At 37.3% G+C, this 17,910-nt stretch overlaps 2 protein-coding genes across 3 annotated transcripts in view; both read left to right on the plus strand.

Moving 5' to 3' along the window:
- The first annotated feature begins 1,198 nt into the window (after positions 1-1,198).
- LOC139953138 (uncharacterized) lies at positions 1,199-7,812 on the plus strand. The gene is made up of 3 exons (XM_071952558.1): positions 1,199-1,607; positions 2,768-2,916; positions 6,619-7,812. The coding sequence occupies exons 1-3, from the start codon at positions 1,515-1,517 to the stop codon at positions 6,803-6,805; spliced, it is 429 nt and encodes a 142-aa protein (XP_071808659.1). The 5' UTR covers positions 1,199-1,514; the 3' UTR covers positions 6,806-7,812.
- A 2,205-nt stretch (positions 7,813-10,017) lies between these two features.
- LOC139952998 (cyclin-dependent kinase-like 4) overlaps positions 10,018-17,910 on the plus strand; it is a 36,418-nt gene continuing 28,525 nt past the window's right edge. The window contains exons 1-2 of one of the 2 annotated variants that reach the window (XM_071952372.1): positions 10,018-10,312; positions 13,353-13,593. The gene's annotated coding sequence lies outside the window, so the exon portion shown is untranslated. The remainder of the gene's footprint in view (positions 10,313-13,352; positions 13,594-17,910) is intronic. The other variant, XM_071952373.1, reaches the window with a different exon arrangement.

Raw genomic sequence — 17,910 nt, forward strand, 5'->3', positions numbered from 1 at the left:
AGACGGGCAAAACGAGGCAACAAGTCATGAAGGACGCAACACATGGCAAGCCGAGGCATCGAGGCACAAAGGAAGCAAGACGAGGCAGCAAGTCACAAAGGAGGCAAGCGAGGCAAGCGGAGGCATCAAGTCATATAGACCAAGACGAGGTAAGCCGAGGCATCAAGTCACAAAGGGCGCAAGATGAGGCAAGCCGAGGCATCAAGTCACGGACGCAAGACGGGGCAAGCCGAGGCATCAATTCACAAGGGGCGCAAGACGAGGCAAGCCGAGGCATCAAGTCACAAAGGAAGCAAGCCAAGGCAAGCCGAGGCATCAAGTTTCGAAGGAAGCAAGACAAGGCGAGCCGATCCATCAAGTCATGAAGGATGCAAGACGAGGCAAGCTGAGGCACCAAGTCTGGAAGGACGCAAGCGATGTAAGCCAAAGCATCAAGTCACGAAGGACGCAAGACGAGGCAAGCTGAGGCACCAAGTCACAAAGAAAGCAAGTCGAGGCATCAAGTCACAAAGGAAGCAAGCCGAGGCAAGCCGAGGCATCAAGTTTCGAAGGAAGTAAGACAAGCGAGCCGATGCATCAAGTCATGAAGGACGCAACAATAGAGCATAGCTACTCACATATCTAAACTCACTGGAGTGTGAGGAGGAGGAGGACACAATACAATGTTGGCGCCCTCCATAGAAGTTTAAATCTTGGACTAAGACCGGTGCATGGGGGACTTGGTTTTCAGGCCCATACACTGCCTTATTTCATGTGTGGGTTTTTGAAACAAATGCTCAAGATTACATGTACAGAGTAGTTGTGAGTAGAGTAGTGGATGAGTACTGGCTCACTCAGTTTTGCGTCGATCAGGCAGGGCCATGAACGTTTTAATGGCAAAAAAGAGCCACTATCACTGGCGGCTGGATAAATAGCGCCCTCAATTGCCTAAGTCGCATCATAAAGTATCTTGTAGGTCGAAGTAGTTCATCACTATAAGTTAATTTTTCTTTTACTGATATTTATAGCATAAACATGTTATTTAATAGCTTCCACTTTAAAACCACGTTTTTTAACACAATAGTTTCATACCGTCGGGTTTATTTATTGTATCTAAAGCGTTAAAAGCGGTGCCACAAAGCATCAAATCTGTAACACCAACTGTACGCTTAAAAATAGTTACTGGTTGCCATGGAGAAAGTCGCAGATCTTCGCGCGACATATCACACAATGCATGCAATGTACACGTAAACATCCCCCGGCCGTCGCCCCCCCTAAAAACCAGCCATACAAAAAAACCACTAATGTTTTCATACTGTATTTTCATGTGCATTGATTTATTTATTACAGGATTGAATCACGAAATAGCTTGATGCGGCTTTGGTGAGTGCGAGTTTAACTGTTCTCCCCCTTGCTTGGGATAGTGCAGCGTGCTGCAAAAAGCAATACACTATACAGTGTCTTATTTCAAGTCTCTCCACTACCTGCTGTGACTGTGAGTTCTAGTTTTAATAAATCAAGTAAAGAATATCAAAATGAGTCAAATGGCGTACCATTGGGAGGCAAGATTCCGCCAGCGTCAAATGGACAAGACGCATGCATTTAAACAACGAGAGGCTGAGAAAGAGGTGAGTGCAATAGATTAATATTAATAACAATTTAAATGCGATGGTGATTGACTTGTTGAGGCATGGTTGAGGTGGCTGAAAAATTGAAATGAAAGTTCCATCATCATAAAATCATGATCATGAAGAATTACCCTGCGGAACGATTTCCGTATCCATAACCTGCCACCACCTTTTCAGTTTCACGATTGAAAAAGTGGTAGCAGGATACAGACATTTTTCCAAGCTCAAGCTGGGTTAAAAAAACACCATTCATTTTGTATTTATTTTGTTTGTTTGACCATGGAGTTCTTCCTCCATGCAGCTCCATGGGACCATGGTTGACTCATTATTTAAATTTTGTAATTGACATCTCTAGCACCTTTGGGTTGGGCTTTCGTTAACTTTGTAATGTTGGGTTGTACCAGGTAGCCTATAATATATAAATAAAGGGTGAATGATCAGGGTAATAAGAAGAATAGTAAAGGTAGACAAATGAAAATGTAAAAGAGAGCCACACATTACAGCCAGCTGACAGCCCAAACGAAGTTGGGCTCAATAATGTACATTTTGCACTTTATATACAACCTGGAGTTCTGATTTTATAAGTATAAAGTTAAAGGGAAAATGAGAAAAAACAAAAACACTGTAGGAGTGTATGGCCTTTAATACTCCTAGAACTATTTTGGTTTCGTTCCGCTATCGTCTCATGGAACGAAACCGAAATAGTTCTAGGAGTAATAGGGCTTATACTTAGTATATAAATTGAGCAAAGGAAGAAAATAGAAGGTGGATCCATACTTAATAAATACTATGTGTGTTGTTTGTTAACTACTTCAGTTAGATTTGAGCTACAACAGCATCTATTCTAAAGTTTTTATCCCGATATTTGACGAGAATATTAAATATTTAGGATTTGAAACTTTGCATGGTGGAATACGATATGGAAAGGATTGCAGTAACACCATAATGATAATTTCTTAATGAGTTGGGGTGGTTCTGAAAAGAACCATGGTTTCAACTCGACGTTTCGATGCTCTGATCGTCTTCTAGAGAAAGCTGGACTCTGATGATTTAGCTGCTTTTAAGTACTGTGGATGGTGGTGAACGAAGGCGGGAAATGCGTGGTAAAACAAATATTAAAAAAATGTTTTGAGAAATTTGTTTTTTGACTAATTTTGCAGGCTGCTGAAGAAGCAGCAAAGGCCGAGTTGGCAGCCCGCCATGCTAGGGAGAGACAAGATCTAGATGATGCTCGTAAAAGAGCTCTGGATGAACAAATCCGAACAAGAGATAAGAGTGGAATGAAGAAGTCTTACAAGGAAAGAGAACAGTAAGTTCCAAAAGACCAAAAGTTGATGCAAAGCACCCAGAATTCTCACCTCTAATAAAACATCCATCCATGGACACTAATTTTGTTTTTGAGTAGAGAAACTTTTATGGAATATAACATTACATGTATTTAAAAATGTGGAATCACTGGGGGTGGGGGGGGGGGAATGGGGGGGGGGGTCTTGACATATGAAGGAAACATTAAAATGAAATGAACTTTCAACAAAATTGAACATTTATAACTTTAAGGACTAAGACACAAACTGAGTGTAAACTGTTTGCAAGGAATTGGTAAAAGGATGTCAAAGTTTGCTGAAAATTTTAATTCTTATAAAGCAAAAGACTGATAAAACAGGGTGTTTAATCATCAAATCAGCTTAAAGGAGCCGCTGCCTTGGATCGGACGAGTCGGTCTATAAAAAGCTTTTGAAAACGTTTGTTATGAAAGTGCATGGTTAGAAAGATGTTTTAAAAGTAGAATATAACGATCCACAAAAGTATCACTAAAAATTGCATGGTTTTCCTTTTACATCGGGAACTAACATGAACAGCCACTTCCATAAATGGCTGACCGTGTTAGTCGATGAGGTAAAAAGAAAACCACGCAATTTCGAGGCATAATTGTGTAGATCATTGTATTCTACTTTTACAACACCTTTCTACCCATATGCATTTTATTACAAACGGTTACAGAACGCTTTTTAGAGACCAACTCGACTGATCCAAGGCAACGTGTTCCTTTAAAAAACAACCTCTTGTAAAATTTAACAATGAAGAACTTTGCCCTAAGAAGACTGCATCTCAACTATATATAAAAAATGTTATGAGGTAATTTTGTGTAGTCCATTTACTTCCGGGAACACTATTTTGATTTTACTTTGTTTTTATTGAGTTCACAAGCTTATAATACATTAATCAGCTGATAAAACACTAAAACAAGAGGGTATGGGTATAACTAAACCTCTCACCAAGTCCCTTCACCAAACCCAAACCATCCACTCTTTTACTTCACCCTCTGACTGACACACACTTTCTCCCCTTTCCTCTCTCCTTTCTCTCTCCCACTTCAATAGGTCATCACACAACAAAGGGATATACCACTATCAACAAGGGAACAAAACTCTTACCTTGGAGATGTAGTTACACCATGCTATCTGTAACCAACAACTAATCAAACACTCTTAAGACCATTACTGACAGTGAGCCTTGAACATTTTGAAATTCTAAAACAGAGAACTATTTGTAATGTTTGTTGCTTACAATTAATTTTTCCTGATGATCAAAACAGATTCTGAACTTGTCAAGGACAAAACTGTCTGAATTTTTACAGTATTTAAAAAACCAAGAATACCCAATCCATTTAGCATCATGACAAGTATTATAATAATTTTGTAAATAAAACAAAGTGTCTTTTTAAATCCTAAAAGGATTGTACAACTTCCATTTTTATCCTATTATTAACTGCTCCTTTTGTGTAATTGTATTTTTTTATATTATATTAACTGATAAATTAACTCATTGGAAACATAAATTATTATGACAATCGATCATGATTTTGACAACACTCGGGCAACTCTTTTGCGTAGATGTGAACAAATAAAAAGTGAATCATTAATTAGAATGAACTATCAAGTTAAATGAGAAATATTTACTTGTTTGTACTTTTGTATGCATTACTGTACATAATGGCACCCCCTCTAAGCACATTCATCATCAAGGATTCACACATGAAACAGTTATTGCCTCATGGGTGAGTGTTCCTTTATCCATACTTAAAGACACAGGACACCTTTGGTACTTGTCAAAGTCTTCTCACTTGGTGTATCTTAACATTTACATGCACAAAATAACAAATCTGTAAAAATTTGAGCTCAATTGGTTGTCGAAGTTGCGGGAAACGGCTCCCTCTGAAGTGGAGTAGTTTTCGAGAAAAGAAGTAATTGTACACAAATTTGATTTCGAGACCTCAAGTTTAGAATTTGAGTTCTCGAAATCAAGCATCTGAAACCACACAACTTCTTGTGACAAGGGTGTTTTTTCTTTCGTAACTCCGACGACCAATTGAGCTCAAATTTTAACAGATTTGTTATTTTATGCATATATATGTTGAGATAAAGCAAGTGAGAGGACTGGTCTTTGACATTTACCAATAGTGTCCACTGGCTTTAAAAGACACTGGACACTATTGGTTAATGTCAAAGACCAGTCTTCTCACTTGGTGTATCTCAACATTATGCATAAAATAACAAACCTGTGAAAATTTGAGCTCAATTGGTCTTCGAAGTTGCGAGATAATTATCAAAGAAAAACACCCTTGTCATACGATGTTGTGTGCTTTCAGATGCTTGATTTCGTGACCTCAAAGTCTAATTCTGAGGTCTCAAAATCAAAATTGCAAAAAGTTACTTCTTTCTCGAAAACTACGATACTTCAGAGGGAGCCGTTGGTCACAACGTTTTATACTACCAACAGCTCTCCATTGCTTGTTACCGTGTAAGTTTTTATGCTAACAATTATTTTGAGTAATTAATAGTGTCAAGTGCAGTGCCTTTAACTCTCTTAACATGTCTGTCCTGATTTTCAAACAGGGTCAATTTCTCCTAAATTATCCCAATATGGATCTTCATTTTGAAAATTTCAAATTGAAAATCTCTTGTGTTATGATGATTCTCATTCTTAATCTATCATCATTAATCTATCACTTTTGTCTCCACACAACCATTATTTCCTCGCCTTTCTGACCAGCAGGGCCTAATTTCATAGAGCTGCTTAAGCAGAAAATATTGCTTAACATTTTTCCTGCTAAGCAGAAATGAGCAAGATACCAGTCACACATTGTACTTGTGACACTGTATTTTAGCTGGTAACCTTTTTCTGATAAGTGTAGTTTTTTATACTTTCTGTGCTGGAGCAGCTCTATGAAATAGGGCCCATTGTGTGATTATAAATACATGTACATTACATGTGCGCTGCTTGTTCAAGATGTATGCATTTTAACACAACTAAAGGCAGCACTGCACTGAATCTTGAGTATCCCATCTCAGCTTGTCTAAGTTTACCTCGTAGATAACTGGTTAGAGTGATTTCATTTTCACTACCATGTGGAGACTGAGAACAAAACAGGGAACTGAAAAGGTCTCCACAGGGGAAAGTATGTGTACAAAGGCTATGAAGGTTCTTAATAAGGAAAGAAAAAAAAGATGTCTCCTCAGTGATGCGAAAAACATGTTCATGCCAGTAGTTTTAGGAAACTGGCTCAATGAACATGTTAACAATACCTTCCAAATGAGACGAATTGGGAGGTATAACTAAAATGAAATAGACAAGGTTTAGTCCCATAGAGCAAACACAAATAATATGTCATTTCAGAAAAAGAAGAGTCAACTCACAGCAACTTTTTAGTTTGATAGTTTAAACATATATGAGAAAGTTTTCTTTCCATTTCCCTTTGTATTAAAATTTTGAACGTACTGTGTGTTTTTTGTTTGTTATATTATTATTTTCTTTAACAAAAACGGCAGCATTTGTCCATTTATCTTTTTTATGAAAGGGGTGCATTGCAATTAGCTGATCCATCAACAAGTATTTGTCACATTATTAACAATAAATTAGTTTCTAGATTTCTTTCAGAATAGCCATTTTTGAGAACCTTCATTTCATAATAAAAAGTGAGACACAATTGTTTGTACCGTTATTTTTTCAGGCAACTTCAGCGCTTGATGCAGGAGCGTCGTTGGCACAATGAGATGATCGGTAGGATGGAGAAAGATGACAAAGAGCGTCTGTATACGGATGCCATGAAAGATCATAAGAGTAAAGCTAAGGTGTTACGAGATCATGGGCTATACCGTGGAGACGCAACCTTCTTTCTTGACCCCGAGTACTCTTGAGAGGTTCCTGCATCAAGCAGGACAGATAATTCTAAGATGAATCTTGTTGGGGATGGGTGTCAAAGATAGATTTTTTTTGCCGATATGATCAACATTATGTTAACAAACAACAGCTGATGTGTTCTGAAGTCTTTTTGAATTTGTGTGAAATGATACTCTTGTTTTGTGGTAAACCACAATTTTAGCACTGTAACTCACAAAGTGTTCCAGTCTTGATTTTGATTTTGTTTGTTGTAACTCACGACTGTAAATTAAAAAAACTATTGAGTATTGTTCGTGTGTACTATGCATTATCACTTTTATTTCATTTATAACACAAAACATTTGACTATTGCTAAATAATTAGTATTCAAATTAAAGCTGTTATGAAAACCGGGGAAAGCAATTAGCAGGCATGTATGCACTATTATAGAATGTTCAAGATTGTCACTTTTCCTATACATAATTAACTGTTTATTATTTGCAACTATTTTTGCACTGTATTGTTACTTGAATTAATATCATCTGGATTGATTATTGAACATAATAATAATTGGTTCAAAAGGACAAACCTTCCAAGTTTTTACAAATTCATAAATATTCCTGTTGTCTGACGACCCAATTGGCAATTTGATTTAGAAATACCCTTTCCTGGGCCTTGCGTTTGAGTGGAATTTGTTTAATCTGTTTTATAGCATAATAGGATTTTAATTTCACAGCTTGTTTCGGAGAGTTTGAATTTGCTGAAACAGTTTAGTACCAATACGATCCACAGTACCCATATGACATAATTTAGTTTGTCTTCACAATGAGCGCATAATCTATCGCAACTAGACTACACGCGATTTTTATGACGGCTGTCGAAGTTAGACTTCTAATATAATAATGTTGAGCCGACTTAATTTTTATACGGGGTAATTAAAGAAAGGATAAAAACCTTAAAGCGATTTCCCTACAGCATGTTTTATATTGAAAGAGTATGATGTGTGTGCAAAATAGTTAAAATAAAAAGTCAGAATGTTTAGTAATATCGAGTGCTCATGTTCCCTTCTTTATCGTTTTTTGCAGTATGTAACTTTTGATTACTAGATCAACAAGTTGGTGTGTATGCACTCTGTTCTTCTAAACATAAGTGGGGTTAAAAAGGGGGAGGGGTGGGGCGCTTTGTCAGGTGAACTTTATTCAAAATGCAACATTTTTTATAAAAACACAATGTCCACAGATTTACATTAAACTTACACAGTTTGAAGATAATGATAATACAAAGCTGCATTAGTTGCTGAGGTGCTGTAGTTTTTGAGAAATAAGTAAAACAATGTCATAAAAATACATTTTTAAAAGCTAAAATAATTTTCGTCTCGAGATCAGTGAGACGAAAATTATTTTCATGACATTGTTTACTCATTTCTCAAAAACTACAGCTCCGCATCAACTAATATTTTCAGGGAAGCTTTTTACTATCATTATCTTCAAACTGTAAGTTTAGTGTTAATCTGTAGACTTTGTGTTTTTCGTTCTACAAAAAGTACATAGACCCTTTAAAAGGTTCAATTATTTCTAAGATTTGTCACAACGTTGATTCTGGTTCAAAATGAACATCCGTAATGTTTCATTATAGGCAGTGAACTTGATTGGTTGGGGGACAAGGTGCCCAAAAAGGGTCGTGTTATATTTATGAAAGGTGCATGATTTCTGGATGTTAACAATTTGAGGCTACTAGCTTCACCTTCAAATCAGCCCAGAAAAGGGCAATGGTTGTTTACAGTGTTTCTCTTGCAACGCACGATTACCAAACCAAGGGGCGCTTTGCTTGTCAACAAAAATAATTATAACTCGTCATGTTCTGAGTAGAACATCAATTTTTTGAGAACATGTCAGTAAGTGTTTACAGAGAACTGCATTTGAAAACTTTTAAAATGCTGGTTATCCATTCTGTAGACACAGATTAAGAATTCATTTGTTCTTGTTCACCTATTTCATGTATAATCGAACGTTGTTTTGGGGGTGTTTTTTTTTTTTTTTTTTGGGGGGGGGGGGTAGTGTTCGGACGGTAGCGCCAGCGGTGCTTTATTTGATCGTCTCCAAAGTGATTTACCCAGTGCTGTGTAAAGTCAGGCTGAATACTCAATATCCAATACTCATTTTGAACAAAATGTAGCCTTCGAGTCTAAATAAAGGCGCAAATAAAGTTGATTTACAAATAACCTCTGAGCCTTAAAGTCGAATTAAATTGGAACAATGACCCAAGGTAGCGAGTTCCGACCACGATTCAATTGCGTTGGGCCGGGTAGCCGTTCGGTTTGTGGAGTAAGTTTACGGGGAGGCCTTCGAAGTTGTTGAAAAGCGATGGACTCTGTTGGAGTACTCATCGGCTGAAGTCAGGAAACATACAATTTTTGTGACCCCAATCACTCCGTGATCATTATTCCAACTGATGTAAAAACGTATCACAAAAAACACACACACCAAGTGTCGTTCACATAGGCCTATTGACACTTTTTTTTGTTGAGGGGCCAACTTAAGATTTTTGGAGTATAAAGATTTCGGATACACTCGAGCTTCATCCGCCATCTCGTGTGCCAGCTCCCCCAAACACGAAATAATAAAAAAACGTTGTTTGCATGCAGTTTGGAGTGTTTTAAAAAAAAGTTTTCTAAATTTTCTAAAAGTTTGGTCAGAGCCCGTTTTTCGGGCTCAGTGTGACCGGTATAGGCACGGGGCGTAATTGTGTTATCCCACATTCATATGCGATTATCGTCCCATGTTTACCATACGTTCTGTTACTCTATTTGCATGTAAACAGACACAACACGGATCGATCAGTACCATTATGTCTGGCTTTAAGTGGCACTCATCCGTAAATGAATGGACTTTTCATTGCAACTGATCTGGCCACGGCGGCATTTGAAAAACAGTTTTATATCTGAATCATAATCGTAACCAGATGAACATTATTGTGGATAAAGATACATGTTAATGAACTGTAATCAATTGAAATTAAACAAGTTCAGTCTATTAACTGATGATTATGTTTTAATGTTTATAAGTTTGTCACGGTTTTCAAGGGACAGTCCGCCATGCGTTAAATACGCTATCTAGTTATTGATGCATGTTGCCCCTAGCAACTGCGTAATGGACGCACAGTGCGTGAATGGTTGATCATCGTTTGATCGGTGGCGGCGCTGGCTCCCCGCACTGCATGCAAACAACGAAACCATAGTACACGTATGTACGTATGGTGTGTGTGTGTAACGAAGAATCTCATCAAAAGGATCGAAGGGGGTACACCGTTGTTACACACTATGCAAAGTTTGCACACGTTTGTTGTGACACTCAGTATACTCGATAGTACCCGTCAATCAGTCGCCATAGAACGTGGAAAGATAATTTATTTTGGAAGTAAGACTTTTGTTAGTATCATCATGATTCTAGTTGAGTTCTCCCTTAGTGGTCTGGGTGAAGATTCGAGGCCGTTTTAACAGTGAAAACGTTCGAAAAGTTGGGTCCAAATTTAATCGGCACCGACCGGTAAGTGATTAAAGTTTCGTTTGCAAATTACATGACTTACTTCCCACTGTCCATTACTTAGTACTGTGATCACACGTTGGACCTAGTTTGTAGTTTACCTCAAGCTTGTTTCTTTCGTATTGTGTTGTTATTTGTATGTGTTGAATGTATTGTTTTTTTTATTAAGTAAATCGAAGCTAAGTTAGTGTAACTGTTAGCATGGTTAGTGTAATTGTTTTACACTGTCCCTGGGGTCGATTTCACAAAGAGTCAGGACTAGTCCTAACTTAGGACTAGTCCTAGGACTAGGAGATATACAAATTGCACGGAGAGTCCTAAGTTTGGACGAGTAACTGGTCCTAACTCGAGATAAGACTAGTCCTAACTCTTTGTGAAATCCACCCCTGTTTGTGTTTGTCAGCCACATGCCAAATAAAAATTAACTCGAAAAGTCAATAGGTTATGATCTTTTTTTTTTTTTTCCTTAGAAAAACATGGGACTGGGAGGATGAGGGAATTTTAATTTTTACTATTTTGTTTGAAGGGGCAAGAGAGCCAGAATATTCAGTGGAATGTTCTTTTTTAGAAGCCATGGTAGAACTTGCTTGTCTAGAATATGGTGATTTAATCAAAGTTGGTGCCAAGGCCAACCTCAAATTAAAATATCCTGGTGTCATGTGTTTTCAGTAGGATAACAGGCAAACTGTTCACAATCAAAAACTATTTTTTTTTTTCAAATCTATCCAATTTTTTAACAATAACACTTACACTTCATGGTGTGTTGAAATTTTTAAAGTTTTGGTTTTACATTGCGAGAGACAGTCCGCCTTAACTTTGCTTATGCATGCACGACATTGGAGCAACGTCATATGTTTTCACACCTTTCATTGGTTGGTATTTTATTGAACATTCAGAAGCTAGTATGACGTGCAAAATAAATCAAAAATATTATTCAATTACTACTTAACAAATTTAATTACATTTTTGTCCCAAGGCATTATGGCTACTATATTAGAATCCAGAGATATCATAAGGCATGAAAGTAAAACACCCCACTCCCCCTTGATGCACTCACACTTCATAACAATCCGTTTTCCCCCATTTCAAACCAGTAATGTTTGGTTTCAGGAGATAAGAAACCAATCTATGATATTTTCTCTTTAATGTAGACTTAATATTTATTACGCTTATTGGAATTTATTACAGTATGCAGTAAATAATAATAAAAACAATTTTTGTCATTTTCACTTAAAATATTTTAATATTTTCCCCACATTTGCACACCATAGAATCCAAAATAGTAACCACCTCACGTGATCCATCTAGTGATTAATGCAGAATGAAACTCAATCTAGCAGATAGTAATTTTGTTTTGAACTTTCGAGGTTGGATGATGTTTCTTTGACTCATTTGAATGTTGGCATAATAATGAACAAGTGATTAGTACCAAAAATCAATCATTTTATAAATGTTTGAGCATAACCAATGACAGGAAACTTTATTCTCAGCATGATTAAGCCTGATGAAAATACAGATCGTGAGTAAACTGCATAGCTTCTGTCACCGATGCAGCTTGCACAATCCTGCACAATCTCGCGGTAAACGGGAATCAAAGTTGGGGACCGAAGACATATGAGGGTCGATAACGTATGACGCTACGATACATGGCAAAAAAATAGTATTTTTTGTTGGGGGATAAAATATACTACTATACTATTTGGATGCAGTCTAAAAAAGGATGAGGGCAAGGACGATCAAGTGATTTTTGCTGTTTGTTTTTGTACTTAAATACTTGCTTTATTATTTATTTAAAATTATACGTTTATTTATTGATAACCTATGCTGGCTTAAAACCGGTATCATCAAATAAGATCCCATTAAAAGCATTACATTTAGGATTGGCCTATTGATTGTGAATATGTTTTTTGTGTTGGGTTTAATAGGCCTACTTGAAATTAAAAGTCAGTTGCATCTCGCATCGATCCCAGGTAGGTATGGTGACACTGGGATTTTATTAGTTGCGATAACGTTACCCTCCTCCCGATCGACGGCCGGACTGTGCGGCCGTCGGAAGGAGGGTTACACTATCGCAACTAGGATTTTATAAGCCAGTGCTGCTCACCTGTGCAATCTGAGGCATTCTTAATGATTATTGTTCGGGAAAAAAAAGAAGTGTGGTCTCTTATTATATGGATATCACAAATTTCACAGGTTAAATGACTTCTGACTCAGATTTAGAATTTGAGGTCTCAAAATCAAGCATCTGAAAGCACACAACTTTGTGTGACCATGGTGCAACAAGGGTGTTTTTCTTTCTTAATAATCACACAACTTCGACGACTGATTGAGTTCAAACTTTCACAGGTTTGTTATACACCAACTGTATACAAATATTGAGTGGCTCAGAGTGGAATGGGAGGAATATTATCGCAAGGTAAAATTTGGACTGTTCCATTTCACGAGGCGAAGCCAAGTGAAATGGAACAGTCCAAATTTTACCGAGCGATAATATTCCTTCCATTCAACGAATTAAAGCCTCTCAATATTTGTTTTATATATAACTGACATTATTATAGATCCTTGTCATTTGATGTATTTTAAAAGTATTTAACATTATGAAAAATCACACAAATTACTGACAACCAAAAATCATATGGCGCCGTGTAGCAGCAACAATGCACAAATCGGATCACAACCTGTTGCACGGGTGCTCCTTTGTTTTAGCTGGGACGCAGCGGCGCTGTACTGCTCATAAACATTGGGAACAAGGATGATCCTAACTGTTGAATGGGAAATGCTATTTCCAATGGGCAAATACCGGTAGTTTTTTTTTATTGCTGGTGCGGATGGGAGTAATAGTGAATGTCACGTGAAGTAAGTTCCACCAATCAAATGACAAGGATCTGTATGTTATATAATGAAGACTAGTCTTTGACAATAACCAATAGTGTCCAGTGTCTTTAAAAGAACCTCTTAAAATAATTTTTTTTAAAACACACATGGTGATGGACTTGCTTTTGAGCGTACCTGTTTTTAAAATTATATTTCATTTCTTTAACAGAGCTGCGGAGGTGGCTTTTTCTACGCCAGGAGATCATCATGTGACGTGTGGGAGATCTGATTTGCTTTTGAAAATCTATCACATCATAGGTTTAACGCTCACTGGAAGGATCCATTTATATGACCACATTAGATGTTATCAGACAATGTTGGAGAAATTGTGTTGTTGTTCAACTAAATTTCCCATCACAGAATATCAACTTGGTGTTACTTGTGCATGGTTTGGAAAACTTTAATTGAAGGTGAGTGGGGTGGCTACATGTATGTTGGGTGCAAACTTCATTTCTCGCAAAAAACTTCAGCCTCCACTGAGCATTCAAACTTGATTGCTCAATTTACATTTGTGCACGCATGTTTAGGCCTATGCACATTATTCCACGCAAATTTCAAGCCTTGCCTAAATTTGGTGCTGTCAAAATCCTTAGTTTTTTTTCCGGCTTTTGCAGTGTCGAACCATGAATCAAAAGTCATTCCTTTATATATCAAAAGTCATCTTTATATTCCACATCATACTTTTTCAAAACAGGGTTCTTGAGAATTTAAAAAGTTTTTTTTTTTAATTAATTTTGGTTTTTACCAATACACCGATGTGTGTTAGCACTGTATACTCAGTACTTCCCGAGTCCTGTGAAAAAATATCACAGGCATGTTACTCGGGTGGGATTCGAACCCACGACCCTTGAATTCTAGAGCAGTGTCTTACCAACTAGACTACCGAGGTTGCCCGGCAGCTAGAGGCAGTTCGAATCCTATGTTTTGGCAGCGGGTACCGCAACGATACAATAGATGTTAAGTTTGCATCGGGGATAAAGAATATTAATTTTGGTTTTTACCCATACACCGATGTGTGTTAGCACTGTATACTCAGTACTTCCCGAGTCCTGTGAAAAAATATCACAGGCATGTTACTCGGCTGGGATTCGAACCCACGACCCTGTCAATTCTAGAGCAGTGTCTTACCAACTAGACTACCGAGGTTGCCTGGCAGATAGAGGCAGTTCGAATCCTATGTTTTGGCAGCGGGTACAGTTTTTTTTAAAGTTAAGACCGAAACTAAGGTACAAATTGTGATGTCCAGGAACTGGGAAAGAAAGCGTACCCTTACGCGGCACTGTACTGTTAATTTATGCTGTGCAGTTCATATTGAGCTAGGGGCAATTTAGCGTTCAAACTTCATCCGCATGTGCAAATTTGGAGCCCGCAAGTTTCGCTCACAAAAGCTTAGAGTTTGTGCGGCGCATCTTGAAGATTGTTTCATATGTGCGGTCGGCTAGTTTGCGGAGTAGTTTGCACTCAACAGCTAGAAGGACTATGGACACAATGTATGCTCGTTATTGCAAATCCAATGCTCTTGGTCACATTCTTTGGACTATTGTAGTTGAACCATGTTAAAACTTGGCAAAATTATTGACGGCTTAAGGAGTTTCTCAATGAAAGATTAAAAGGAAGTTTTTGGAATCAACAATAAAATAGTTCCAAAAACCAATAAGTTAAAACTAATCAGTAAAATTCATTCTAAAATGTTGTTGTTTTGTTATAGATATGTTCACGCAGCAGCCGATTTCACAAAACTTACGCAACTGCTTTAGTTCACTTGCGCAAGTTGCTCCATAAACGTTGCGCAAGAGGACTTACGCAGTTACGTAAAGTTTTGTGAAATCGCTGCATTAAGAACAATCCGTAATACTGGAACTTCCAATCTGAGATGCTACTGTCAGTAACGCTTCTCAGAATCAATTGGGGGATAAAAACTGAGTTTTGTTCCATATATAACCACATTAATAATTCAAAGGGAAATGATTCTCAAAATACTTTATACTTTCGAAACTTTAAACCAAGTAAGTTTTTATAGCCATGAAGAGTGATCACCAAATGTATACCTTCCCTTTAATCCTCAGATATTAATTTCAGTAGGCATTTTTATGCCTGTCTGCCTTTGAACCTACATTGCATGTATGATCACCATCACTTAAAGGGAAGGTACACGTTTGGTAATTACTCAAAACAAATATTAACTTAAAAACTGACTTGGCAATGAGCATTGGAGAGTTGTTGATAGTATTAAACATTGTGAGAAATGGCTCCCTCTGAAGTAGCATTGGGATCATTTTTGAGAAAGAGGTAATTTCTTACTAAAATAATAAAAGACTTCTAGCTAGAAGTCTTTATTCCTTTCTGAAAGCACACAAATTCGTCCAACAAGGGTGTTTCTCCTCTCATCATTTTTTTGCAACTTTGATGATCATTTTAGCTCAAATTTTCACAGGCTTGTTATTTTATGCTTATGTTGGGATACAGCAAGTGAGAAGACTGGTCTTTGACAAGTACCAAACGTGTACCTTTCGTTTAAAGGAACAAGTTGCCTTGGATCAGGCGAGTTGGTCCATAAAAAGCATTTGAAACTGTTTGTTATAAAATGCATAGTTAGAAAGATGTTGTAAAGGTAGAATTTAATGATCCACAAACATGCCTAAAAATTGCATGGTTTCTTTATATGTCGTGAAATAACACGGCACGCCATTTCGTGGAGTCAAGTTTTTGACTCCTTAAAATGGCCGACCGTGTTAGTTCACTAGCTACATGTAAAAGGAAAACCACGCAATTTCAAGGCCTATTTGTGTGGATCATACATTCTACTTTTTAAATATCTTTGTAACCACTTCGATTTTATAACAAACGGTTCCAAACGCTTTCCATGGACCAACTCGATTGATCCAAGGCAGCAAGTTCCTTTAACTGCATAACAAATCCATGTCTTTTTTTAATTCTTGTGATACCTTAGCCAATGGTATCTTTGCACAAAGTTGTCTTTAAAGGCACTGAACACCTTTGGAAACTGTCAAAGACCAGTCTTCTCACTTGGTGTATCTCAACAATGCATAAAATGACAAACCTGTGACAATTTGAACTCCATTGGTTTTGGCGAAGTTGGTAGAGAATAATGGAAGAAAAAACACCCTTGTCGCACAAGTTGTGCTTTTAGATGCCTTGAATTGGAAACCTTAGCTGAGGTCTCACATTCAACTCAAATATTTTAGTGAGAAATTACTTCCTTCTCAAAAATTACGTAACTTCAGAGGGAGCTGAACAGCTCAACAGCTGTCCAATGCTCGTTACCAAGTAAGTTTTTATGCTATTAATTGTTGTGAGTAATGGGAGACTTTGGAACGCTAGGTGGCAGCAGACTCACCAGGTAAATTTCCATTGTCTACGTAGTTCTGAGCATGCACACATTATCGAGAACAATGGATTTTACCCAGCAAATCTGCTGCCACCAAGTGTCCCGATAGTCTCACACTACCAATAGTGTCCAGTGCCTTTAAGCATATCTTTGGCAAGGTTTACCCACAATATTATACTCGCTATGTGTTTCATTGCACATGCTGCACGTAAATCACGAACCAAACATAACAGCTGACTAAACAAATTGACTTCGAGTGGAACAAGCTCAGTGTGCTCTGCGAATGCATTACATATAGATGTGAATAATTAGGTAGACGCAGATAATTTTAATAATGATTTGCAAACGTGGATAAAAACTTCTGGTAATTCAAATGTAAGAAAGGGGAGAGAAAAAATTAAGACAATAAAAAAATCAATCATCTGTACATCCCTCAATAATACTGGAAAGCGTATGTGTTGTAATGGTGAAATTTGTTATTTTAAAGAAGCTGCTAAATTTTAATGGCATTGCACATCATGTTTCCCTGAAGCTTTCATTTGATTGATGATTATTATTTGATTGAGCTTTGCACGGCTTTGGCTGTCAAACATGGTCCAGGTTGTCTTGTATACAATTGTTGAGGGTCATGTTTGGACGTGCTCAATATCACTGAAAGGTACACATATCTCCACTGGGGCTCACTCCTATCCAATCAAAATTAAAGGGTATTGTTGGTACTTTTTGTACAAAACACAAAAACACCGTTTGAAGATAATGACGGTAGAAAGCTTCCTTTTAAATGGTACTTGCTGAGGTGCTGTACTTTTTGAGAAATGAGTAAAACAATGTCATGAAAACGAAAAATCATTTTAGCAATGTAACAACGTATTACATGACCCCGAGAAAACATTGCTCTGTGATTTTTTTTTTTTTTTTTGGGGGGGGGGGTCTACAAAAGGTACCAAACCCTTTGACATGTTGAAAAGGAGGTGAACCTTTGGTTATTACTCAACAATTATTTTTTCTGCGTGAACATAACCATTCCAGGTATTAAAAGCACCATCTTAAACAACTTACCAACCAAATGGCCTGATGGTATAATGGCCTGACGTTTCGACCCTAGTAGAGTGTTTGTCATCGTGTCTATAGGTTTAAATTAAATTGAGCACTTCCAAAATACAAATGTACCGTTAAGGTCCCTACATTCAGCATGGTTAATATCCCTTTAAATGACATTTAAAGGGATATCAACCATGCTGAATGCTGATATCAAAAGCCTTCAAACAATAATATTTAAGCCTCTCTCAGTCTTTTTGAATTTAAAATCAGAAGTACTTTTTTGTTCTTTTCACTTTTTGAATGGTTATGTTGAAGTTTTTAGAGTCTGCATGTTGTG

The sequence above is a fragment of the Asterias amurensis genome, chromosome 21 (genome assembly GCF_032118995.1).
Source record: "Asterias amurensis chromosome 21, ASM3211899v1".
In the NCBI taxonomy this organism is placed as follows: domain Eukaryota; kingdom Metazoa; phylum Echinodermata; class Asteroidea; order Forcipulatida; family Asteriidae; genus Asterias; species Asterias amurensis.

What these genes read in the sequence shown, in the direction of transcription:
- LOC139953138 (XM_071952558.1), top strand. Translation starts at nt 1,515, where the DNA reads ATGAGTCAAATGGCGTACCATTGGGAGGCAAGATTCCGCCAGCGTCAA. An exon ending in AACGAGAGGCTGAGAAAGAG is followed by an intron (nt 1,608 to 2,767) that starts GTGAGTGCAATA and finishes CTAATTTTGCAG; the next exon opens with GCTGCTGAAGAAGCAGCAAA. An exon ending in TCTTACAAGGAAAGAGAACA is followed by an intron (nt 2,917 to 6,618) that starts GTAAGTTCCAAA and finishes TTATTTTTTCAG; the next exon opens with GCAACTTCAGCGCTTGATGC.